This window comes from Paroedura picta, unplaced genomic scaffold, assembly GCF_049243985.1.
Source record: "Paroedura picta isolate Pp20150507F unplaced genomic scaffold, Ppicta_v3.0 Ppicta_v3_sca21, whole genome shotgun sequence".
NCBI lineage: Eukaryota > Metazoa > Chordata > Lepidosauria > Squamata > Gekkonidae > Paroedura > Paroedura picta.
This window is the reverse complement of record NW_027518618.1, coordinates 4,146,083-4,170,109: the sequence shown is the minus strand read 5'-3', so window position 1 is coordinate 4,170,109 and position 24,027 is coordinate 4,146,083. Positions and strand designations below refer to the sequence as shown.

Here is a 24,027-nt window from a genome sequence, read left to right as displayed (position 1 = left end):
TGCAGGAGCCCCACATCTCTGCTGTGACCCCCTGAGACAGCTTTGCCTATCAGAGCCAGATGCTCCTAGGGTTGGGAGATTCCTGGAGATGTTCACAGCGGAGTTTGGGGAGGAGTAGAGCCCAGCAAGGGATGCAGTATGGCTGTCTGCTACGGGTTTTGGAAACATCTGGAGATCTGGGAGGTGGACTTCATCAGGGCACAATGCCCTTGAACCCACCCTCCCAAGCAGCCACTTTCTCCAGGGGGACAGATCTCTCTCGTCTGCAGCTCAGTTGTAATTCTGGGGCATCTCCAGGCCTCATCCGGAGGCTGGCAACCCCGCCTTCCATAGGTGCTGCCATTCGTGGGCACAATTGACAACTGCCCATGCGCGCACATCCTCTGCTGAAGGCCCCTTCTGCGAAATGTTCCTCACTCGGGAGGCAACGCACAAACTGTGCAAAGCGACAAACTGTGCAAAGCAACTTCAGTTCATGAGGCTGCAGCAGGAGGGCCCTCGGGGGAGGGCAGGAGACTCCAGTGATGCCAGTGCTTATTATTATCTGCTGCGTGGCTCCTCACATACTGCCTCCTGCTTAATCCCACTTCCTGAACTGTTTATGAAACATCGGATGACTGAAGGGAGGCGTTGTTTCTGGGATTGGTAATCCTGGCCCCAAGGTCGGCTTCTCCCGCCTCTCCTCCCTCTCTCCACCTGTACAGCCTCTGCAAGGCCATCTTTGCCCCAGGCCGGGGTTGACCCTCCGCTGTCCTTTGAGTTCTGAGAGGGGAGCCCAATCGCCCCCAAGAGAATACTTCTCTCTCCCTCTCTCAGGCTTCTTCGCCACTCTTACCTGCAAAGCCTGCTGCATTTCCTCTCGCCATCGGACACAAGCTCATCTCACGGTTTGGGAGAGCTTGAGTAGGAATCTAGAATCCTCCAGTGGGAAGGGCCCTCCAGGGTCATCTAGTCCAACCCCCTGCAGAACGCAGGGAACTCACAACTACCTGCCCACCACAGTGACCCCAATTCCATGCTCAGAGGATGGCCCCCAACTAGATTCCCTGGCCAGTCTGGCCTGGAGGAAATTCACCTCCCAACCGCAGAGTGGCATTCGGCATTTCCTTGGGCAGGCAGGAAAGGGCCACGAGAGCCAAGCATTGAGGTCTGGACTGGTATCCATCCAGCACTTAGGATATAAAATGCTTCATGGCCTGGCTAAACTGGCTGTGTGGGCAGACATTTGAGATCCAGAGGTTGGAAGCGCAGCCTATTTGTGAAAGCTCAATCGTTGCCGATTAAAATGTCCTGTTAAGCCAACCTGGCTCTTGTATGTCGCTTCCTGCCATGTCTACAACCCCAGAGCCGCCCCCCCCCCAGCCTGGGTCCAGCATCCCCATCATTCACCAAGCCATTCTTGCCCCACCACGAATGCCACGAGACTTTCTTCGTCCACCAGTTCAATTTTTAATAAAATCTCGATCAACACCGAGCTAACGCTACAGATGCACAAAAATGATGTCGCCCGGACCCACAACACTCCGACATCGCTTCCCGGCAGAGCAGCCTTTGGGGGCAGCTGCCAGCCCCACAGGAGATAGAGCAAGATGGGCATCCCTGTTATGTCTGTCCGTAGGAGGAGGAAAGGGCCAGAGTTAAGGGCACCCTCGAGATTAACAACATTTGTGGCAGGGGAGGAGCTTTTGTGAATCACTTCGTGCTAATTCGGGTACGGCTAGAATGCGAGTCCAGCCTTGGACAGTCATTTAAGATGCCGAATGCCAATAGCAGGTGAATGGCAATCATTAATTGTGGTATGCAGACAGGTAGCAGGCATGGAGCAATCAGTACCAGTAATAAGACGGGAAGCCCAGTTTCCTACTTGTTAGCATAATTCTGATTCATCGTAGATAAGCTACAGACATTGTGGATTTAGAGTCTGGGGCACCTTTAAGACCAACACAGCAGGGGTAGTCAAACTGCGGCCCTCCAGATGTCCATGGCAGGGGCTCATGGGAATTGTAGTCCATGGACATCTGGAGGGCCCCAGTTTGACTACCCCTGATTTAAGGTATGAGCTTTCATAGGCATGTCATTGTCTCATGTGTGCACAAGCACTTGGATAAAAGCAGGTTGCTCTGAAAGGTCCCTGCCTGGACTCCAAATTTGTTCTGCTGATCTGACCAGCCTGGCGACCCACTTGGATCTAGATTCAATATGTGGTGAATTCTGGATTGGTTCCCATCTCTTAACCCAGCTTTGTACTGTGCCGTCTTACAAATCAGCCTCACAGTTGAATGTAAAACTTATCATGATCTTCAGCAAGCAGAACCCACAAATATAATTGCATGAGTTTCTTCAACAGTTTTCGGTTGGTAATCCTGATGTTTTTGTATTGTAGCTAAGCCACTCAGGAAAGCTGATCTTGCTTGAGACTTCTCCATTTCTTTGCTAAGGGCCTTCAGCACCCGAAACCACTCCGCTTTCCAAGATATAAGGACAAACCGACTCACATTTTGCTCCAAGAAGGGAGCCGTGATTCAGGAAGGCCCATCTCCTGCCACAAATTGAGTTAAGTCTTTAAGGTGCTACTGGACGTACGCGCTTTTCTACAACGCTATAGGAGTCATGTGCAAAGACTGGCTTCAAACCTATAGGGAACTAATTTTTTAAAACCCCAAACCCTGATTTCCAAAAGCCATCCCTCCCTCAGCTCAGGGGGACCCGTGATGTTTGAAGTTTGTGCCAGCCTAACAGCTGTGCTTTGCCCAGGCCTGTGCGGCAGCCCCCCCCCCCCACCTTGGCAGCCTCTGAAGAGTCATTCCCAAATCAGGGCACTCAGGCTGGGCTTCAAGGTTGAAGGAAAAGTGGCTCCCTTTCATGGCAGGGCTCAGGAACGGCTTTGAACTACCGGGAGAACAGTACCAGCTAGATATTAGAGAGAAACATTTCATAGTCCGAGTAGTTCAGCCGTGGACTGGGCTACCTAAGGAGGTGGAGAGCTTCCCCTCACTTAAAGCAGCGGCTGGACAGATCCTTCTCCTGGATATTTGAGGCTGATCCTGCATTGAGCAGGGGGTGGACTAGATGGCCTGGATGGCCCCTTCCCACTCTAGGATTCTGTGACTCTAGTTCAGCCGTGGAAGGGGCTGCCTCAGGAGGTGGGGAGCTCCCCCTCACTGGCCGTCTTCAAGCAGGGGCTGGACAGGTCCTTCTCCTGGGTGCTTGAAGCTGATCTTGCATTGAGCATTGGGTGCGACTGGATGGCTTCTAGGGCTCCCTCCATGATTCCATGAACAGCTCAGTCCCCAGGAATGTGGCTCCAGGAAGCCAAACAGACAAATGACACCGGCTTCTTCTTCAGGCCAGAGACCCACAGCATCCTCTGCGAAACAGCGGCCCAGGAGGGCTACGGAGAACAAGGCAGCCTTCTGAAGGCCCCACTAAGAATCACATAGATGCTGCTTCTGCTGGGACAAAGAAAGCCACAGGAGCCTGATTCCCTCAAGCCATCCGACACCATCACCCCCACCCTGGAGATGGAGAGCAGAGCTAATCCCGGCCTTCCTCAGGCCTCCTGCGTCGTCCCCACCCGCTCTCTCACCCCGCCCCACCTCCTTTCTGCCCCAGACTTGGGGAAGGGGCTTCCTCCTCCCGAGGGCCTCCACCGGGGAGGGGACGCTGCTGCCGGCTGTCTGGAATGTCAGAGTAGCAGCCCAGGTTCCGAAAGACAGAACAGCAGAGGGATGATGCAGGTCGGGGGAGCCGGACGCTTTCTCCCCCCGAGAACCAAGGCAGGGCTGACTTCTGAGCGGGCTTATCAGAAGAAGTGAGGAGACCATATGGGCCAGGTAAGAACCTAGTCAGGGGATAAGGGGGAAACGGGGGGGGGGGGAGGCAGCACGGGCTCCAGGTGTGTCTGGGAAGAGAAGGTGGGTTTGGGGGAAGGATTCCAGCAAAAGAGGAAAATGTAGAGCCTCCACATTCAGTGGCAGTGTACCCCTTTACCCCTGCCACATTTCCTCTCTCCCTAGGAGCAATAATGTTAATAACGCTGCATCAGATGCGTTGCGTTGGGGGAGGCTACTCGGGAAGCCCGTTGGGTCTGTGCTCTCGCTCCCCTCTGCTCAGCTCTTCCTCTTCTTACAGTGCAGGCAGCGGATCAGCCGTGGGGCCGGGAATCGTCCGGGGGGCAGTTGGAAATCTTCGCCCCTCTCTGTGGAGCCATGCCCCCTCCGGGCCTGCCAAGTCTGTCGAGAGCCCCCTGGGTGAGCCGGGGATGCGGCCCCACCCGCCGACTGGCGCCCCAGTTTCCTGCACAGACACGTCTCTTGCATTCCTTCCAAGACAGCTGTGGTGGAGCGCCCTGCCCAAAGCTTTACAGTTTCTTGTTCTGGGGCCTCACCCTGGGGAAGAGCTGAGGAGGAGGAGAAAAGACAGGTTGGGTTTCCCCCAAACTCACCCACAGCAGGCAGCGAAAACAGACGGGCAGAAATTCCCACGGCCTGGCTGCTGGGTAAGCGCGTAAACAGAGCCGCCCAGAGGGACAGGAGTTTTCCAGGCACTGCCACCTTGGCAGGGCAAAAAGTTCTCCACACCCTTCCCCTGCCTGGCACCGCGTCTGGAATTCAGCACGGCAAGTCCTGGCAGCCGTGACTTCCCAAATGGCCTCAAATAGGAAATAAACGCCTTCACGGATGGAGCCTCCACATTCGGCTAGAAAGGAGAGACTTTGGCCGGTTTGCCTACCTCGCAGGGCTCCCAGTCGGGATGGGCGATTCAGCTTGGATAAGACGAAAAGAAGCTGAATCAATGCCGATTCAGGTACTTTTCGAATTAATTGGACGCGAATTAAAAGGTCACCCGTTTAAATCATCTGAGTCACCGAAGGCTGAATCAATTTGGGCTTGATTCCATTGGGCAAGGACCCGACCAAACAGCTGATCTTGACAATCAGCTGCTTGGAGTCCTTCATACGCCTCCCCCTTCCCTCCACACCTTCCCAGGCAGGGGAGGGGAGTCTGAATCTCTACAAGGCAGCTGCCTACTAGTGAGGCCCCGGGTCCGATCCTGCAGAGCTCCCCTGATATTCTTAGGACAGCAGGAGGTGCTTGTAGGGGCCCCCGCCCGTGGCTCCTGGCCAGCCCTGTAGCAGGCACTCACCCCAAAGTAGTTCTTGGGGACGTATCCCTCCTGGCCATAGAGAGAGGCCCACCACCAGTCCATCTCCTCCTGACCGTCCCGTCGCAGCACAGTGACGGGTTCCCCCTCCCGGAAGGACAGCTCGTCGATGAACTCAGCGCTGTAGTCCCAGAGGGCATACACCACCCCATTGTTCATCAGCCCCATATTCTGTTCCACATCTGCAAGAAAGAGTGAGCAGGACGTCTAGAGTCAGGCAGGCGGAGAGAAAGAGAGAAGAGCTTCCAAGCAGCAGCCCAACCCTCGACCTGGAGCATCCAAACCAGCGTCACTCATCAGCCCCGATTGGCTCCTGTCAGCAGCGGCCAGCCCCTAAAAGCCCAGCCTGACCAAGCCGGGCCTTAACCCTTCCGTTCTGGTCATTTTGTGAGAGTCGCTTTGCACCGATTTTCAAAGTTTTGCTTTGTTTTTGTTGTACGTTTTGCATGCAGCTTACCAGGCGCCAAGTGCGGAGGCAGGCAGAGAGAAAGAGAGGAGAGCTTTTAAAATACAATACAAAACTATTTTTATCAGGTACATTCAAACGACTGCAATTCTTTGAAACAAGGCCAGCTGGAAGCCTTTGCATAAGGACATAAGAGAAGCCCTGCTGGACCAGGCCAGTGGCCCCTCCAGTCCAGCACTCTGTGTCACACAGGGGCCAAAACCCAGGGGCCAGCAGGAGGTCCACCTGTGGTCCCTGTACTCCAGAAGCCCTCCCAACTATGCCCCCCCCCAGAACCAAATAAACGGAGCATCCCTGCCCCAGTGTTTCATCTATATCTTGTGGCAAAGAGCTATGCATGGACCTCTTCTCCATGTAATAATATCGGACATGCCCTGCTGGATGAGGCCAGTGGCCCGTCCAGTCCAACACTCTGTGTTACACAGTGGCCCAAACCCAGGCTCCCTCAGAAGGTCCACCTGTGGGCCCACAACTCCAGAAGCCCTCCCACTGGTGCCCCCCAAGCACCAAGGAGACAAGAGTTCCAGACAGAGCGTGCCCTGTAAACCTGGGTTCTGATAGCCATGGATGGCCCTCTGCCCAGTACGGGGGGCCCAGCCCTCTTGGAGCTGCCTGTGCTTGTAGCCACCACCACTAATTGTGGCCATGCGTGCCACGGGTTAGTGACTCGGTGGGTGAAGGAGGATTTCTAGGCCTGCTACTCTGTAATTTCGTGGAGAGCCCAGGAGTCCTTGCCTCGTGAGAAAGGGAGAAAGGTGCTCCTTCTCGACCCCATGCATGATTTTTGTCAAGCTCTATTGCGTAGGGTGCAAACTGGAAGGGGAGCCCAGCCCCCAGCCCCAGGCTAGGCCCTCCCCGTGCCCCCGAGGGGCCCTCACCTGCCAGGTAGCTGAAGCACTCGCTGTAGCCCTCCCGGTATGGGTCGCACTTCTCAATGGCCATGCTGCCGTCGCTGCAGGTGGTGGCGAAGATGGCAGCCCCGTGCTTGACCAGGGCGATGCAGATGGCCGTGTCATTGCAGGAGGCCGCGCAGTGCAGGGGGGTCCTATGGGGGGGGCAAGGGGAGTGAAGAGGGGAACTGGGCTGTTTGCAGGGGGGATGGCAGCGGCCCGCCCTGCAGGGAGTGGGCAGGGGGGCCAGGAAGGCCCGCTCCGCCCCCCACCTGAGACTCACCACCCGTGGCTGTCGGGGGAGTTGACGTTGGCCCCGATGTTGATGAGGAAGTCGACGATGTTGTAGTTGGCGCCGCAGATGGCGTTGTGGAGAGCCGTGATCCCCTCGTCATTCGGCTGGCTGGGGTCATTCAGCTGAGGGGAGCAATTCCAAAGCAGGGGCTCAGGAGGAGCCACCTGGAAACTTTCATGGGCAAAATCCGCCAGCCCCACAGGCTCCCAGGGGATTTCTCCTCCACTGACCCTCCACAGTCCTTGCTGTCTCAGGCCTCCTGGTCCCTGTCTGTCTTTTTCTTCCCCTTCCCTGTCTGTGGGTAGCCCAATTTTTCCTCTTTTCTGACTGCTGCAAACACCTGTGGTTGACCTGGTCCCAGGTTAGCAAATGGCCACCTGCCTGCGCCCCATCTCCTTTCCCGCATGGGGGCTCTCCGAGGACTCTTGGGCCTCAAGGTCTTTCCGAGGCCTGATTTCCGAGATCCGTTAACTGAAAATGCAGCCACAGGGTGAGCTTGAGATCTTCTGGGGGTCCTGGGATCCCTCCCCAAAAAGGAGTCGCTTGCAGAATGGGGTTCAACCCCCCCTTGGCAGACTTCCTGGGGACTCAACATCAGAACAAAGGCTGAACAGCCTTTAATAATACTTTTGCTCTTCCCAAAACCCAAGGATCTACAGTAACAAAGGCTCTTCCTCCATATTGGCCCCCACGAGAGCAGGGCGTGAATTCCTACCGCTCTCTCCATCCTGGCAGCTCATTAAGGGAATATTGCCCTAACATTCCAACTGGGATAGACGGCACCAAGGGGTGGGCGGGGCCACCACGCGACTATTCAGTAGGGCAGAGGTGGCAGGGGCTCATGGGAATTGTAGTTCACAGACATCTGGAGAGCCCCAGTTTGGCCACCCCTGCAATAGGGGAACTATTGAGCCCCGATCCAGCCTAGCCGATCCCAACGGCTGCGCCTCCTCACCTCCGCTACGGCCTCCTTCACCACGTCCAACTCGCCGGTCAGCGCTGCGTCCAGAAGGAGCACCAGGGGGTTGAGGCGGGCCCTCTGTTTCGGCCGCTTCTGTGGGGAGGAGATTTTGCGCAGGGCGGAGCGCTTCTCCTGCGGGCGAGCCAGAGGAAGGAGACGGTTATGGAGAAGGGAGCAAAGGGCACCTGCCCCACACCCTTTGCAATGGGGCTGAACCCCAAGACGAACTTTCAGGACCATCGCTCCCAGAGTGTTCAAAGGAGTCATAAGCACGCACATGCCCCTGTGCGCATACAGAGTGCCTTGTCCTGCCAAGGGGACTCTGGGTAGATGGAGACAAGGCTCAACGCCTCTGTTTGAAAAAACAAAGCCCAGCCAATAGGGGATTAGCAGGACTGAAGAAGAGTTGGTTCTTAGATGCTGCTTTTCTCTACCCAAAGGAGTCTCAAAGTGGCTTCCAATCGCCTTCCCTTTCCTCTCCCCACAACAGACACCCTGTGAGGGAGGGGAGGCTGAGAGAGCCCTGAGATTAATGAAGAAGAAGAAGAGTTGGTTCTTATATGCCGCTTTTCTCTACCCTAAGGAGTCTCAAAGCGGCTTCCAGTCCCCTTCCCTTTCTTCTCCCCACAACAGACACCCTGTGAGGTGAGTGAGGCTGAGAGAGCCCTGAGATTACTGAAGATTACAGTCCCATCCTTGACCATTTTGGGAGGAGGACTTTGGGTAGCCGTGTTGGTCTGAAGTAGCACAATAAAATCAGAGTCTGGTAGCACTCTGTGCATGCACCCGAAAGCTCCCACCTTGAATAAATCTTTGTTGGTCTTAAAGGTGCTACTGGACTCTGATTTTAATATACTAAAAATTAACTTTCACCCATTCGGGAAGCTCCTCCAGGGCCGTCCAGAAGCCGTGCACTAGAGAGGGGGTGGGAAATAAATGCATTGGAGCCAGGGTGGGAGACACGGACCAGACGGCTTTCCCTTCCAATCGCTGGCCCCAGAGGCTGTGAGAAGGGACAAGCGGAGTTGTGTGCCGGCTGTTCAGCTCCGGAAAAGCGTCCCAGGGAGAGGACAGGCGAGGGCTTACCGGGCTGTGCCCAGGAGAGGCTGTTGAGGGACTCTCGGCCATGTCGGGCGCAGAAAGAACCGGCGTGGCGATGGCGGGGCTCTGGGGCGGAGGGACAGCCGCCTTCTGCTCCGACGCCTCGCTGATGGGGACAAGATCCATGGGAGGGGCGGCTTCCCCCACCAGCCCAGCCTCCTCCTTGCGGCCGTGGTGGTGGAAGAGTCGGCTGATGATCTGCTGGTACTGCTTCTTGTGGGTGGGGGGCAGGGCCAGGCTGGGGCACTGCTCCATGGAACCGCGACGCTTCAGGGGCCGCGGCATCTCCGCCAGGACGCGGGCCACCTCCTCAAACTCCGGCACCTTCTGGGCTTCCGGCGGGAGGACCGGCTGCAGCCGGGTGGGGCTCAGCGGACGGGTGACCTCTCCGACCTCAGGGGGCTCGCTGCCCGGCAGGAGGCTTTCCAGTTCCGGCTCCATCTCGCCGGCCAGGAGGGGGGTGGGCACCAGGCGGGCGGGCTCGGCTGGCACCTCCAAGGGCAGGGCCCTGATGCCGCCTGGGGACAACGGCGAGAAAGAGCACAACAGGGCTTGACTTCAAGGGAGGAAACAGCACGGATCTAGATTAAGGTCTTGAAATCCAGTTCCGGGAGCCGGCAGGGGCTGCTTGGCCACCCCACTCAGGGGCTGCCGGGTCCCAACAAGACCTGGAAAAGGCTCAGTTCTAATGGATCGGGGGGGGGGGGAGATATCGGGAGGGGGATGTTAGGGAAACCTTTTTAAGAATAAGGGCCGCTGAGTGGTGGAATTGGTGGCCAGGAATGTCCTCCTGCAAGGGGTCTAAGCAGAAGGACCTCAGGGGAGGGTCAGACCAGCCCAGGGGGGTCCCTCTCGGTTTAGTGCCATAATACTCTATTTAGAATAGTTTAAAAAAAAAAACTGCTTGCAGGGGGGAAAGGGGGGGGAGCAGCCTTATAGGAAGTGCTATGAAGATTTTAAGCATGGAGATTCAGAAGCACAACGGAGGGGGAGAAAGCAGAAGGCCACAGGTCCCCCTTGAAGCGGTTCAACCACTCTTTGCTAACCCGGTACAAGTGGGCTGCTAGGAGCAGGCACATAAATTCTGCTAGCAGCCAGTTACTAAAAAGGGTCTGTCTGAAATGGCAGAAAAAAACCTTTATCAGCCAGTTCCTGAAATGGGCCTTGGTGTTGCTTCCCACTAGAGGCCGACTCAGCCTCCCCCCCCCCCGCCCCCGCTCACCTTCGCTGCCAGGCGGTGCCATCCTCCCGTGGGGCTGGGCAGGGTTGAGGGGCTGCGGCGGCATCTGCTTCTGCGGGGAGCGGAAGAGCGGGGAGCCCGGCAGCCCCTGAGGGAAGGGGAGCTTCGTGCCCGAGGCGCCGTACTCCCAGAAGGCGTTCTGCAGCCGGAAGATCATGGAGAGGGGCAGGGGCTTGTGGCGCTTGGGGCGGCTGCCCTGGGGGCTCGGGGGAGGCATGGGGATGCGGGAGACGGGCTGCTGGGCGTACTGCCAGTTGCGGGGCAGGGTGCCCGTCTGGTTGGCGGGGAGGGACCGGCGGAAGGAGCCCTCAGAGCGGCGCTCGCTGGCCAGGGGGGAAACCTTGTAGTTGCGGGGCAGAGTGGCGCTGTGCATCCCATAATGCTCCTCCTGGGGAGAAGAAGCAAAAGGTCAGCTCTCTCTCACACACACACGGACACACACGGACACATGAAAGCGGACTTAGACCCAACTCAATGACTGATTCCATCAACGCTAATCTTATCTATTCGGACCGAGATCCATCCCCCCCCCCAGGTATTTTCCATCAGCTGGTCCTTTTTACCTGGAGAGGCTGCCTGGGATTGAACCTGGGACCTTCTGCCTGCCAAGCAGAGGCTCTGCCACTGAGCCAGCCACACCCCAACTCACATTTCTAAGAGTCCAGAAAGACCACTCCAGTCCACCTGCCCACCTGCTCTCCTGCCCTCCTGTTCTGAGCCCTTTTGCCCGGCTTCTGGGGCTCCTCATGGGCCATGATCCCTGGGGAGTCTCCCTACATGAGCCCCATAGAAACGGCCCAGAGCCATCCGAGAGCGGTGGGGGGGGGTCTGACTCACCTTCCCTTGCCCAGCGGCCCCTCCGTCCAAACTGGATTCCCTCCAAGGGGTCAGCGGCAGCCCAGGGGCACTCTGGCGGAACCCCCCATGTAGGTCTGCCCCTGGAAGGAGAAACATCACCGATGGGGACGTCTTGCCCTCTGCCTCAAGGGCAGCACCTCGGACTTCCCTCCGCCCACAAGACAGGAAGGAAGGTCACCCTGCTAACTTCCAGGGCAGAGTGAGGATTCAAACCGGGGCACCCCAGGGCACGTGAACCCACCCACCCACTGACCCCTAGGCGGCGGTGGTCCCTCTACTCACTTTCATAGCTAACCGGGTGGGATGGCTTTTTCTCATAGGCCACATCGAGGTCAGATTCGTTCCACCCCTTCTGCGCTCTCCTCCGAAGCACCAAGTCGTCTGCAGAGGGAAAGACAGGCCGTTGGGGCTTTCATGGCCACAAAAACGCTAAGAAATACTTTGAAGTTGCAACCCCTGAAAATCCATCAAAGAACCACCTGTGAGCTCCCAGGGACTAGCAACTTGCTTTGTTGTTGTTTTTTTAAGAGAGGATATTTGGATTCTTAGAAAGCCCTCAGAAATAACCCTTGATTAAAAAAAATACCACAAAAAGAATATGATGATTTACAGAACAAGGTCTGAGTCCGGAAGCATGTTGAAGACCAACAAAGTTTTATTCAAAGCGCACTCTTCCGTGTGCATCCGTATCCCGCCTGATCTGAAGAAGTCTGTGTGAGCATGAAAGTACATACCCCGAATACAACTTTTGTCAGTCTTCCGGGTGTCCCTGGACTCAACCCTTGTTCTGCTGATTCAGAACAAGACAGTGACCCCCCCGAAACTATTAAGATTCACAGTCTACATACACAAACAAGAAATGAGCTGAACATCTAATTTCTCCAAAAGATTTTTATACGCTAGAAGCTGCTTATTTATTTATATTTATTATTCTTTGAATTCTATAACACACACACACACACACGCCCTGGTCAGGGTGGTTCACAACATTTAGAACTATACAATGATAGAGTAAAACAGTAAAATTCAATATGAAACCATAAACCAGTCCACAAGCTAGAATCTATCTGGTGCTTCTGCCATCCTGCTCATCGACGGCTTCTCCCATTCAGGAGGTGCATTTGTGGGGAGACCCCGATAGATGTCCTGTCCTCATGGCCCCAATCAAATGCCTGGCTCCATCGTGCAGGGCCTGCGGGACTGAGCCAGTTCTGACGGGCCCCTCAGCCCTTCTGGGAGCTCCTTCCACGAGGTGAGGGGCCAGGACAGAAAAGGCCCTGGCCCTAGCTGAGACCAACCCTCTCCCTCTAGGGCTTGCTGGGATTACCAGGCTGCTGGAACTGGGAGCGCTCCTTGAAGGGTGTGGTCACCCACTATGCAGATGACACCCAGCTCTTTCTCCTGGTTGGCCTGACTCCCCCCCCGGAAACATCGGCTGGATGTTTGTAAGCAGTGACGGTCTGGCTCAGCCAGTCACTTGAAACTCAACCCCTCCAAGACGGAGGTCCTGTGGCTGGGCAGAAGGGGGCAGGACCAGGAGGTGCACCTCCCACGCCTGGATGGGGGGTGCAACTGGAGATCTCACCCTCGGCCAGGAATTTGGGAGTGATCCTTGATGCCCCTTTATCTACGGAGGTGCAGATCACTACAGCCCAATGTACATTTTTCCACCTGCGCCTAGAGAGCCTACTTGTGCCCTACCTGGCCCCAGAACACCTGGCTACAGTGATCCATGCGAGGTCACCTCCAGGCTAGACTTCTGTGACTCGCCCTATGTGGGCCTGCCCTTGTCCCTGACCCAGAAATTGCAGTTGGTGCAAAAGGAAACTGCTAGGGTCCTCACGGGAATATCTTGGAGGGCCAACGGTCAGTCCGGAGGCAGCTACAGTGGTTGCCGGCCTTGTTCCGGATCAAGTTCAAAGTTCTGGTACTGTCCTCGAAGGCCTTACACAGTCTGGGCCCTCCATACCTGAGGGACCGGGGATCCTCCTGTGCCCCCGCAGGGCTCTTCACCTTGCAGGCACCAACAGACGGGGGGTCCCCGGCCCTCACAAAGTTTGTCTGGCCTTGACCAGGGCCAGGGCCTTTTCGGTCCTGGCCCCCACCTGGTGGAATGAACTCCCCGAAGAGCTGACACAGTTCCGTAGGGCCTGCAAGTCGGAGCTCTTCCACTTGGTCGGGGGGCTAGGGCTCGGAAAATGGTCGGGCCCCCCCTCCCCTCCCCTCATTTTTCTCGATGTTTCCATCTTGGTTATCCTCCAGGGCCTGAAAGGGACATCTGTTTGAATCATGGAATCATAGAGTTGGAAGGGGCCATACAGGCCATCTAGTACAACCCCCTGCTCAACGCAGGATCAGCCCAGAGCATCCTAAAGCAGCCAAGAAAAGTGTGCAGTTTGATAACTGCCGTGGTTGTGTTAATTTTATGGAGATTATATTGTGGGGTTTTAAATTGGCCTTTTATTGTCTGTTTTTTCATCATGACTGTAAGCCGCCATGAGCTGGCCTTGCTGAGAGAAGCAGCCAATAAGTCTCAGCATAAATAAATAAATAAAAATAGGCCGGGACCAGACCGCGAAGGGCCTTAAAGGTCAAGACCAGAACTTTGAACTGACTCTGGCGTTCAACTGGGACCGAGGGCAGCTGCCTGCAGACTATGGGTGCTCCCGGGTGCTCCAGTGAGGACTTGGGCCGCTGCATTCTAGACCACTTGTAATTTCCGGATCAGCACCATGGGCAGGCCAGTGCAGGGCGAGGTACTTCTGCCTGGGGATACCAACTCCAGGTTGTGAAGTCCCCGGAGATTTGTGGGAGGAGCCTGGGGAGGACGGGCACCTGGGAGATCCAATAAGACAGAGCCCGCCCTCCTAAGCAGCCATTTGCCCCCAGGAACTGATCTCTGTAGCCTGAAGATGAGCTGGGGCCTCCAGGTCCCAACTGGAGGGTGGCACCCCTGCCCCCACCCCCACCCTGCAAACTGCAGTCCCCCCATGACCGCTACCTTGTGTCCGGAAGGGTGGGAAGGTGTTGGGCATCGAGGGGTACATGCTGTGGTTTTCATACGGCGGCGGCAGGGGGGGCCTGGGAGAAGGTGCCCGTTCTGGGAAGAACATCGGTGGCCCCGAGCCCTCCGTGGGCAGCCGTGGGGACCCAGCTCGGCCCGCCGGCCCAGGAAAGGCCTTGTAGTCGTACTGGCGCTCCAGGGGCCCCCCAGACCAGTGGAAGCGAGGGGAGGACGGGCGGCCCACAGATCCGGGCATCGACTCGTAAGGGACGGGCAGCACCTTCGGCCGGGGGGACGTGGCTCTGTCCAGCTCCGGCTGGAGGAAGATGGAAGGCCGCGGGGAGGTGGGCCGCCCAAGCGTGGACTTGGCCGGGAAGAGCTGGTTGGGTGAGGAGCCGTAGGAGGGCGTCACCGGAGAAAAACTGGGCGAGTTCTCGCCAAAGGAGTAGGGTGAAGAGTAGCTTTCTGCAGAGTCCAGGGAACTGTTCTTCCACGAGGGGGAGATGGTGATAGGGACCGTCCGGACAGGGCCGTCTTGGGAGGGCCAGGAACTGGAACTGGGCCTCTCCATCTGCAACAGGTAAAGACAGGTGTGAAGAGTCCGTCCCACAGCCGTAGAAATGGCCGTCCCCCTGGGGGAATAACTGACCGGTCCCAGCTACCCTTGCCCTTTACTTACCCCTCTTTCTCCTGCCCTCCCTCCCAGAAACTCATGCACAGAATTTGGCTCTCCCCTCCATTCAGATCTCACAACGACCTTGTGAGGAAGTTGAGGCCGAGAGGGGATTTGAACCTTGGTCTTCATCCAGCCCTTTTCTCACCACCCCAAACTGGCATCCCACCCACTGCCTCCTTTTTTCCATCCCTTCAGAGAGCACCAGCCTCCTCTTCCCTCAGTTCTGACAACACGACATCTAGGGAGTCAGGCAGTGCAGGGGAGGAAGAAGGGCCAGAAAACCCTTTTAGGTTGGCTCAGGCCCACCCTGCAGGGTTGTCAAGGCAAGAGATGCCCAGGGGTGGTTGGCCCTGGCCTGCCTGGGCAGCAACCTGGACCTCCTCAGGGCCGACCCTGCTTAGCTTCCGAGATCGGAGAACAGCAAGAGCCATTTAGGTGGTGCAAAACAAAACCAAGTTTCAGACCAAGGACTTATGAGAACATGAGAGAGGCCATGCTGGATCAGGTCAACGGCCCACCCAGTGTAACATTCTGTCTCACACAGGGGCCGAAACAGGGGCCATCAGGAGGTCTACCTGCAGGGCCAGAACTCCAGAAGCCATCCCAATGTGGCCCCCCAAGCACCAAGAATAGAGCATGGCTGTCCCACACTTTAAAATATAAGAGAAGTCCTGCTGGATCAGGTCAACGGCCCATTTGGTCCAACACTCTGTGTCACACAGGGGCCAAAAACAAGGCGCCCTGAGGAGGCCAGAAGTCTTCCCACTGCTGCCCCCCAAGCCCCAAGAAGACAAGAGTATCTCTGCCCCAGACATAAGTCCATAACAGAAGCCAGTCCAGGGCTCCATGTCACACAGGGGCCAAAACCCAGGGGGCCTCAGGAGGTCCCAAAGTGGGGCCAGAGTACAAGGAAGGCAGTTGCCCTGGTTCTGATGGCCACGATCCACAAGCACAGCTATGCCTCACCATCCAACACACAAGGTGAGGCCACACTGCATCTCCTGAGCCCAAGGTGCAAACGGTGCTACCTGCCAGGCTGCACCTGCAGGACCGGGTGGCTGTGCCAGGGCAGAGAGCTTGCCCCAAACTCCAGAGACCAGTCCGGGAGGTCAGAAGCCAGGAGAGACAGAGTTCACAAGAAGACAGGGTGGGAAGCAAAGTCAAGCCATGGTCAAAACCAGAGAAAGTGGGATAAAGGCAGAACACAACCCAGAATCAAGAACAGAGTTGAATCCAAGCCAAAGAGTCAAAGGGCCAGAGCAGCAGCATCGGACAAGCCAGAAGCCTGCCGCCACCTCTGCCGTCCCTGCCACACTCCAGAAGCCACTAACCCGCCCCCCTCCTTTGTCCCTCCATCCCACACTGCTCAGATCCCAACCCCCCCCCCCAAGCACTCCAGCAAGGCTGCTGTCTCCATGCCTCCCTCCCAGGCCTTACCTTCTGCGGCAGGCTGGACTGGACAGCACTGCCCGTCCAGAGAGACTCCAGCTGCTTGGAGAGCTCATCCACCTTGGCAGCAGCTGTGTCCAGCTCCACCTGCTTGAGGTCCATGTGCTTGGAAGCCAGCGCTGCGAGGGACGGGGGGGGGGGGAAGAGAGAGAGAGAAAGAGAGGTATTTTGGGCTGCTCACGGGGGGCCCCCTCCTCTAGGAGAGGAAGACGCTGGATATGGCCCTGGCCCTGGATGCTGTCCTCCAGGACGGGCCACAGAAAGATTGCCAAACCAATTCCAGGGGTCTCCAAGGCAGCGCTGACCTCTTGGCGCCTACCTCCCATGTGTTTTTACAAGTGGGAGGGGCTTTTGGTCAACAAGGCTTCTGATTGGCTGCGCAGAGGCTTTGACAGGTCCCTTTGGAAGAGGTCACCAAGCTGCTCCCGCCATGCTGAGTGGGACTTCCAGGGGTGCCCACAGGTTCTAAGTGCTCGGGGGGCCCGGCTTTTTCCCCCAATTGACGTGCTTTTGCACCATGACTTTCCACAAAAGAGTATCTGCTGACGTTATTGTTGTGAGCTCTAATCTGCTTCCTCTCTTCTTCTTTTTTTTTTTTTGCCACCTTGTTCACCTGAAAATGATTTCTTAAAAATAAATCTATTCCTGAATCTTCCACATGGAGCAGCGTGCCCTCCTGAGGACAGACAGGTGGCCACAGTGCCTGGCCAGTGCCCCAGACCCTGCTCTCTGCCCTCTGGCCAGCCTGCCTGGACCACACCTGGAGAGGAAAAGCGCTCTGCAGGAACCCCCCCGCCCAGGGGAGGCATCAACAGTGCCTTTAATGGGCCTCGAGAGACCATGGATGCTTCTGGGGGGGGGGGGGGGTCATACCACCAAACCACCTTTTTTCTAGGGCTGCCAGTCCCCAGGTAGGGAAGGTATTATGGACACATTCCAAGCTGTGCTAACAGGGCCACGATGCTAATGAAGGCCTATAAAGCAACCAATCAGAGGCCCTCTCTGCAGGAACGTATGGACCAATGAACTGTGCCCATTAAGGACCAATCAGGTTCTTTGGTGGGCTAGTCAAGCTGTATATAGAATCATAGAACCATAGAGTTGGAAGGGGCCATAAAGGCCATCTAGTCCAACCCCCTGCTCAACGCAGGATCAGCCCTAAGCATCCTAAAGCAACTTAGCCTATATAAGTTGTGCCATTCCCGTGTTCCCCATTTACTACAGCAGCTCAGCCCACCAGGTCAATTTCTTTTCTTTCCCGCAGACACTATTCCATTCCCCCCCTTTGTTATTTGCCTTACAACAGCCCTGTGAAGCAGGCCAGGCAGAGATAGACTCAATAGTGTCACAAAGCAGAGATCTAGGCCCCCTGGTGGCAGACATTGCCCCACTTGGAACACCCCACCCCAGGCAAAGGCATCTCCTCCTGCCTCCCTTCTTGTTCTCTGGTTCACCCCGGCCCACGTCCATGGGCCCGACGAGCTGTCGCCTCCTTGCCCTGACAATGGGTAATCTATTTGTTAAAGATCACCGCATGAGGGGAAGGAGGGAGTGAGAAAAAAGGAAGAGAGGAAGGTACGATGCTGACTTTTGCCACATTACGCATCACAAGGAGATGTTGCACATGGCGCCAGCTCTTCCCAAAAAGCAGATGAAGTGAGCTACAACGCTCCAAAACGCAGACTCCAAAAATCTTGCCAGTCTCTCTCTAAAGTCTGCTGGTCTTGAAGCCTTCTAGAAACCCCCAGACTCAACCCCCCACCCCCCACTTACATTGGAAGTTGAGCTCCAGGATGGCCCGGGCATCACCGACCTCTTCCCTCGCCATGGTGCCAGCCTGCGGCTTCTGCTCCGATGCCGTCAGCAGCCAATGCCCCGGGTGTCGGAAGGACCTGGGGAGAGGAAACACCGTCACCGTCCTAGCTGGGCATCTTCCTCCCCCCCCCCCCCGCCAGGATCTCACCCCCGCCCTGCTGCTGCCCTGGCTGTCCTCGTGAGCTGCAGGCTTGTGAATGAGGCTCCCGCGCCAGGTTTCCCTGGGAGAGGCTGGGAAAGGACGCCACTTGTGACTCAGGGCTCTTGCATCATTGGAGAAACTGAAGGGGGGGGGCGGGAGGCACCTGGAAAGGGCACCCGATCCAGCCACGAAGAAGTGAAAACGGCCTGCTGGGTGTGGCAGGGAGCAGGCAGGGGAGGGAACCCGGCCGGCCAAGAAAACAGACTGGCATGGCTTGCCCCTGTGTCTGGGGCCAGGACAAACAGTCCGGTGTGGATCAGAAATGGCCGACAGGTCCCGTGGGTGCCGCCCGGCTCTTCCCCCACCACCCCAGGCCCGTCTCAGGCCCGAGGTGGTGCTCTCTGCAGCCAGAACCGGTTTTCCGCATCCTGGGGGAAGCCATGACCACTGAGGCCCGAGCGCCTGCTGAAACCCCCCATGCGGGTCCTGGCACCGTTTCCAAGGGGCACGCTCCCCGGCGCCTGGCACTCCACCCCACCCCACCCCACCGGCGGCTCATCTTCCACTGCGCAGCCCTCAGCAAGGAACCTGGGATGACGCCAGGCCCCAGTTTAACAACAGGCCAGCTAATGAGCGATTAGTCAGTGCTAATTCCGGTTGGTGCAGTAAAAATTTTATGGGGTGCCAACCAGCCGGAAAAAAGTCCCTCGCCTGGCGAGTCAGGCCGCTTCTGCAGCCCAAAACGCTCCTCTCATTTAGCTGCAGCAGGTGCAGCCGAGCCCGGCTAGGGCAAGCATACCCAGCCCCAATCGCCAGAGGAGCAGGATCCGGCCCCCTGGAGAAAGTGCCTGCTGTGCAGGATGGACTCGATGGCCCATGACCCGGCAGGGGGCCTTCCCCTCCCCAAAGTCTTCAGGTTTTCCCCAACCCAGAGATGGCAACCCTCAGTAAGACTCATTCCCTCCTTCTAGGGCCTGACTTCCCCCCCTACCAGGAGGTCAAGGTGGGGGGGGGGGTGTGGGAGTCTGTCTGCGGCAGGCGGGAGGAGCTTTCGGGAGTCCCGTCTCCCGTCTCCAGGTACGCTGCTTTTGCTCCCCCCCCCCGCAAGAGCTACTGGCCGGCTACCGACTATTGAGCCAAATCCCTGCCTATTTACAGACAGTGGCAAAAAAGGACCCCGATTTATTTTCTTGCCTCAAAGGACCAGCCCATCAACAAGCAAACAAGCAAGCAGGCTGCTGCAGATGAGGTCACCCTATTTGGGCATTCAAAAAAATGACAATGAAGGTGCATATGCAAATACAATTGCATGGTGATAAGTTCTCCAGGCAGCCAGCCGACACCCTGGCCTGCAGTCACAAAGGGAGGAGGCCAAGGGTGAATCTCACAGGCCTGGCGCAATCCCCCCTGCAGGGTTAGGAACATGCCCGGGATGCTGCCAACACCCAGGCCCTGCCCCGCGAACAACTCGGCCCCTGGCCAAAAGAGGACGAGGACAAGAGAACCCATCTCTGTGTGGCAGCAGCACCCAGCACCCGTTACGTCATGGCCCACCAAACCAGTCCAAGCAGGGGAGGAGAGCGCCCGGGAACCTCCCCACCGTGCTTCAGGCCGGCCAGCACTTCAAAGCCGGGAAGGGGAGCTGCCGGGGGAGTGCAGGGCAGGCCCTCTAGCTACACAGGGGTGGGGGACTCTGCACATGCGCAGAGGCATTCCCCCGGAGATTCTCCACCACAGTTTTGAAAAGGCTGCCTAGGGGTCTGAGCCACAGTTCCACATAGGGGCCCCCTCCAGCTGTTTCATTAGCACCTCTGCATTTGTAAATCAATGGTTAGAGATGGAAGGGGGGGGATGTGTCTAATTATGCTTTTAATGAGGGATTGTGCTGGGGAAGGAAATAGGATGCAGTTACGCCTGGAGATGCAGGGGGAGGGCAGCTGTGCTTCACTCCAGGCTGGACGAGAAAACTGGTGTTGCAGCTTGCTCTTAGAAGCAGGGCGGAATCCTTCCCACTCCAGGGGGGCAGACAGCTCACCCCCCAAAAGACCACCCTGCCAATGAGTGCGGTTGTGGTTAAGAGAAGCGGCCTGTAATCTGGGGAGCTGCGTTCAATTCCCTCCTCCTTCTCCCCATGGAGCCAGCTGGGTGGCCTTAAGCCAGGCGCAGTTCTCTCAGAGCTCTCTCAGCCTCCCCTCCCTCACAGAGTGTCTGTTGTGGGGAGAGGAAGGCGATTGGAAGCCGCTTTGAGACTCCTTCGGGGAGAGAGAAAAAGCAGGGTACAAAAAAACAGCGCTTTTTAAGGCTTCACCTCCCACAAGTCAGGCCAAACATGCGGAGCAGAGAATGAGACAACAGACCAAGGGCAAGGGGATGATAAACAGCAACAGGAAGTAGAATTATAAAACAACACCATGACCAGGGATGCCAGCCTCCAGGTGGGGCCTGGGGATCCCCTGGAATTACAGAAAACCAAGATCCGCTCCCCTGGAGGAAAAGGCTGCTTGGGAGGGGGGGACTTTAGGACATTGGAACCTACAGAGGTCCCGGTTCTCCCCCAAATCACCAGTTGTTTACCAACTAGGGTTGCCAACTCCAGGTCGGGGAAAACCTGGAGGCTTTGGGGGTGGGGCCTGCAGAGGGCAGGGTTGGACCTTGCCTGCCTCCACATGGCTACCTTGGACTTCTTTGGGGGTTTCCCATCCAAGACCTAAGCATGCCCAACACTGCTAATCTTCCCAAATCTTATGGGACCGGGCTGGCAACAACTCCAGGTGGTGGCCCTTGCCTGCCTCTGTGCCGGAGCCCCCTGCAAGACGGGGCCAGCCAGGTCAGGACACAAAGCCCACAAGGGAGCGAATACACAACACTCACACACGCACACACATTCCTCAGACAGAGGACAGTTCAAAGTGATTTCAACAGAACAGCTTCGGCGCCTTCCGGGGGCAAGCAGGGGGAATTTCAGAGAGGGAGAGAGAGATTATCTTTTTTTTTTTCAGGAGGAACTTGAGAAAAACAGCCAGGAGCTCTCTATGCAAGAGGCCGCCCTTCCCTGCTCATCCCCAGGGGAAACCTGTTCTTCCGCACCAGGCAACGCCCAACCGGGGGCGGGAAGGGGGGGGGAGACGGGTTCTGGACAAAGGAGAACTCTACATGGACCGGTTTCGGACACCTGAGAAGCTTCAGCTCCGCTTTCCGTGTCAACCTCTCCCTTCAAGAAAAGCCCCTCTAAAAACAGATTTGGGTGGGTGCCCTTGGGCCAGTCGTACTCTCAGGCTAAGTATCCTACCTCGCAGGGCTGTTTGTTGCTGTGCAGATAAAGTAAAGGAGAGAATGATGCCCGTCACTTTGGGCCACAAATGGAGAGGCAGAGGAAACAGTGAGGGAGGGGTGGGAGAGGATCTGAAGCCAAGGCTTCTCCGGGCATCTTCTGGGTCTAAATTCCTCGGTTTGCCCCGCCCTGGAGGGCTCCGGCTAGACCGAACTCCCCGGAGCCTGGAAGCTAAGCAGGGTCGGCCCCAGTCAGCGCCTGGGTGGGGGACCAGCTGGGAAGTTTGGGGTCCCTATGCAGAGGCAGGCAACTGTCAACCTCCTCGGTTTGTCTCTAGCTGGTCTGCAACTGGACAGTCCTTCACCCAGAGAGACACACCCCATCGCTCCCCTCCCCGCCCCACAATTGAAGGCCCGATTGGACTACAGTGTGGGCTGAGGCAAGGACCTGGCACCCATGGAAACGGGGCTTCCCCCACAGGGACCGGCCCCCACATGCAAGCCCCCCAACAAGCGGACGTGCAACCCCAACAGCTCCCACCCCCGGGGAGGCTCCCTCTGCTAGTGGCCGGGGGCCATTTTGGTTACCGGCCAGAAAGGTCAGTCAAGGCGGAGGCAGCCCTCGGGGGAGCCGGGTGGGGGCCCGGCGGGCATCAGCAGCCGGTCTCTGCAGCTCGTGCCAAGCAGCACTCTGCCCCCAAGGGCCCGGGGCCTGAGGCCCCCTCGGAAGCCGCTGGAGAAGCCCTTTTGGGGGGGGGCTGCAGGTGGCTGCGGAGAGGGTGGGAAGAGATGCTGGGTGCAGCCTCGGGCCCTGGGGGGGGGAGTGTCCTGAGGCCCCCACGCCTATTAAGCCCCCTCACAAGCCAGAAGGCCTGGGCTGGCCAGGGAGGGGGAGGGGGGTCTGGATAGACCTCCAAAACGATCTCCACGAAGGGGCCAGCCCCGCCATGTTGCAGCCACTGCCCCTCCCCCTCCCCCCTCCGGCCAGAGCGCAGCAGGCGGTCAGTCTCTCGCTCCCGCTCTCTCTCCCGGGCAGAGGATTCGGGCCACGGAGGAGGCCTTTCCTCCCAAGGGGAAGCCCCCCCCCCCACCCTCTGCCCAAGAGCCCCGGTCCGTTCCTCTCCTGAAGGCACACCGGCCCCACGCGGGCCCCCCCTGCAGCTGGAGCCCCGGCCGAGGCAGGGGGGGGGAGGCGCTCTGTGGGTCCTCCGGGCCCCAACAAGGCAGCGCTCCAGGCGGCCGAGGAGCCCCAAGGGCAGCTCTGGGGGGGATCCCGGCAGCCCCTTCCCTGCGGGGCAAGAGAGCCGTGGCCGGCCGAAGGGAGGCGGCGACGCGGGGCTCCTCTGCCCGGCCGGCGGCCCTCACTGACCCTCCCGGCAACCGAACGGAAAGCCTCGCGGATCCCGCTGCAGAACCGCCCGGACCGCTGCCCGCTTCTGGGCGCCACGCAGGACCCTCCCCTCCCCCCCCCCGGTCCGGAGCTGCCCGCGGCGGACGAAGCCTCCCCCCCCCCCGCGGCGCCTGCCCCCGCCTCCCCCCAGCGCGGCTCCGGAAAGCCGCTGGGTCCGCGGGACGGAGAAGCGACGCCCGAACCCCCCCCCCCCCATCCCCGGGCGGAGCGCGGAGGGCAGGGCGCGTCGGACGAACCTCTGGACGGCGGGCGGCTGGTCCCTCCACGACGGCTGCGGCTCCTGCTGCCGAGGCGGGCGGGCGGGCGGCTTCTGGCTGGCCCCGCACCGCACAGGTTCGTCCGCAGGTAGGTGGGCGGTGGGCGGGGCTCTGGCCGCCCCCGAGGCACGCCGGGAAGTGGAGTCTCGTCGCGCCCCGCCCCCCCGACACTCCCGGCCGCCGCGCCCCGGAGCATGGGCAGAGGGCGGAGCCCCGCCCCCTCCTTTCCTCCCCCCGCTGGAGAGCCCCGCCCCCACCCCTTCTCCTGGGGAGGGCAGCCATCCCGCGGGGGCTGAGGCCAGGCAGGGTCCCCCGGGAGAAGCGGAGGACTACAAGCCCCAGCAGCCCCCGCGCCCGCCCGGTGACACAGCGCCTGGGAACGCGCCCCCGCCCCTCCGCCCGCCTCCCTGCCAGGCGAAGACGCCTCTGAGCGCGTGCAGAGCGCCCCACCCCGCGAAGCCCCGTGGGCAAACGCCCAAATCCCCCGGAGTGCACCGTTGCCAGTCTCCAGGTGGAGCCTGGGGATCCCTCGGAACGCCCGTCTGCTCTCCAAGCAAAAGCCAGCAGTTCCCCTGGACAAAGTGGCGGCTCTGCAGGGTTGGCGTATCTTGCAGAGCTTTCTCCCCGAATCCCGCCATCCCCAGGCTCCACCCTCAAACCCTCCAGTTCTGTCCCAGCCCAAAGATGGCAACCGTTCCCAGAGGGCTTTCTTCAGGCGGGAGAGGCGGGGCGGGGCCTACGTCCGAAACCTGAGCGTCCCGTCCCCCCCCCCCCCGATCCGGCGGGCAGGGGCGCTTGCTCGAGGCGGGGCCCCAGCTGCCCCGGTTTGCCCGGGGGAATCTCCCGCCGCCCGCCAGGGCTCTTGGGGAGGGAGTGGAGTGGCCCCCTCCCCTGGCCGGGCCGGTTGCAGAGGCGGCCTTCCTCGCCCGATAAGCCCGCCCGGAAGGTCACCCGCAGCCAGCTGATAAACGAGCCCTGCAAGAGAGACCCTCCCCCCCCCCCCACCCACACTCACCCTCCGGCTACCTT

At 58.5% G+C, this 24,027-nt stretch overlaps 1 protein-coding gene across 3 annotated transcripts; it reads right to left on the bottom strand.

The window, feature by feature from the left end:
• Window positions 1-1,435: 1,435 nt before the first annotated feature.
• On the bottom strand, window positions 1,436-23,126 carry PPP1R13L (protein phosphatase 1 regulatory subunit 13 like). Of its 3 annotated transcripts, none has more exons than XR_013227574.1 (13): window positions 22,978-23,102; window positions 17,877-17,995; window positions 16,092-16,222; window positions 13,976-14,549; window positions 11,257-11,355; window positions 10,954-11,054; window positions 10,099-10,504; window positions 8,862-9,394; window positions 7,770-7,907; window positions 6,803-6,936; window positions 6,508-6,674; window positions 5,146-5,334; window positions 1,436-4,399 (listed from the first exon to the last, which is right to left on the bottom strand). XR_013227574.1 is itself a non-coding variant. In XM_077318591.1 (13 exons), exons 2-13 carry the CDS (start codon window positions 17,929-17,931, stop codon window positions 4,361-4,363), a joined length of 2,577 nt encoding a protein of 858 aa, XP_077174706.1. In that variant the 5' UTR covers window positions 17,932-17,995; window positions 22,978-23,126; the 3' UTR covers window positions 1,436-4,360. The 3 variants fall into 3 exon arrangements, 2 of the variants coding, with proteins under 2 accessions (XP_077174706.1, XP_077174705.1); XM_077318591.1 differs by having other exon boundaries at window positions 5,146-5,345; window positions 22,978-23,126; XM_077318590.1 differs by lacking the exon at window positions 1,436-4,399 and having other exon boundaries at window positions 5,146-5,615.
• Window positions 23,127-24,027: the final 901 nt, after the last annotated feature.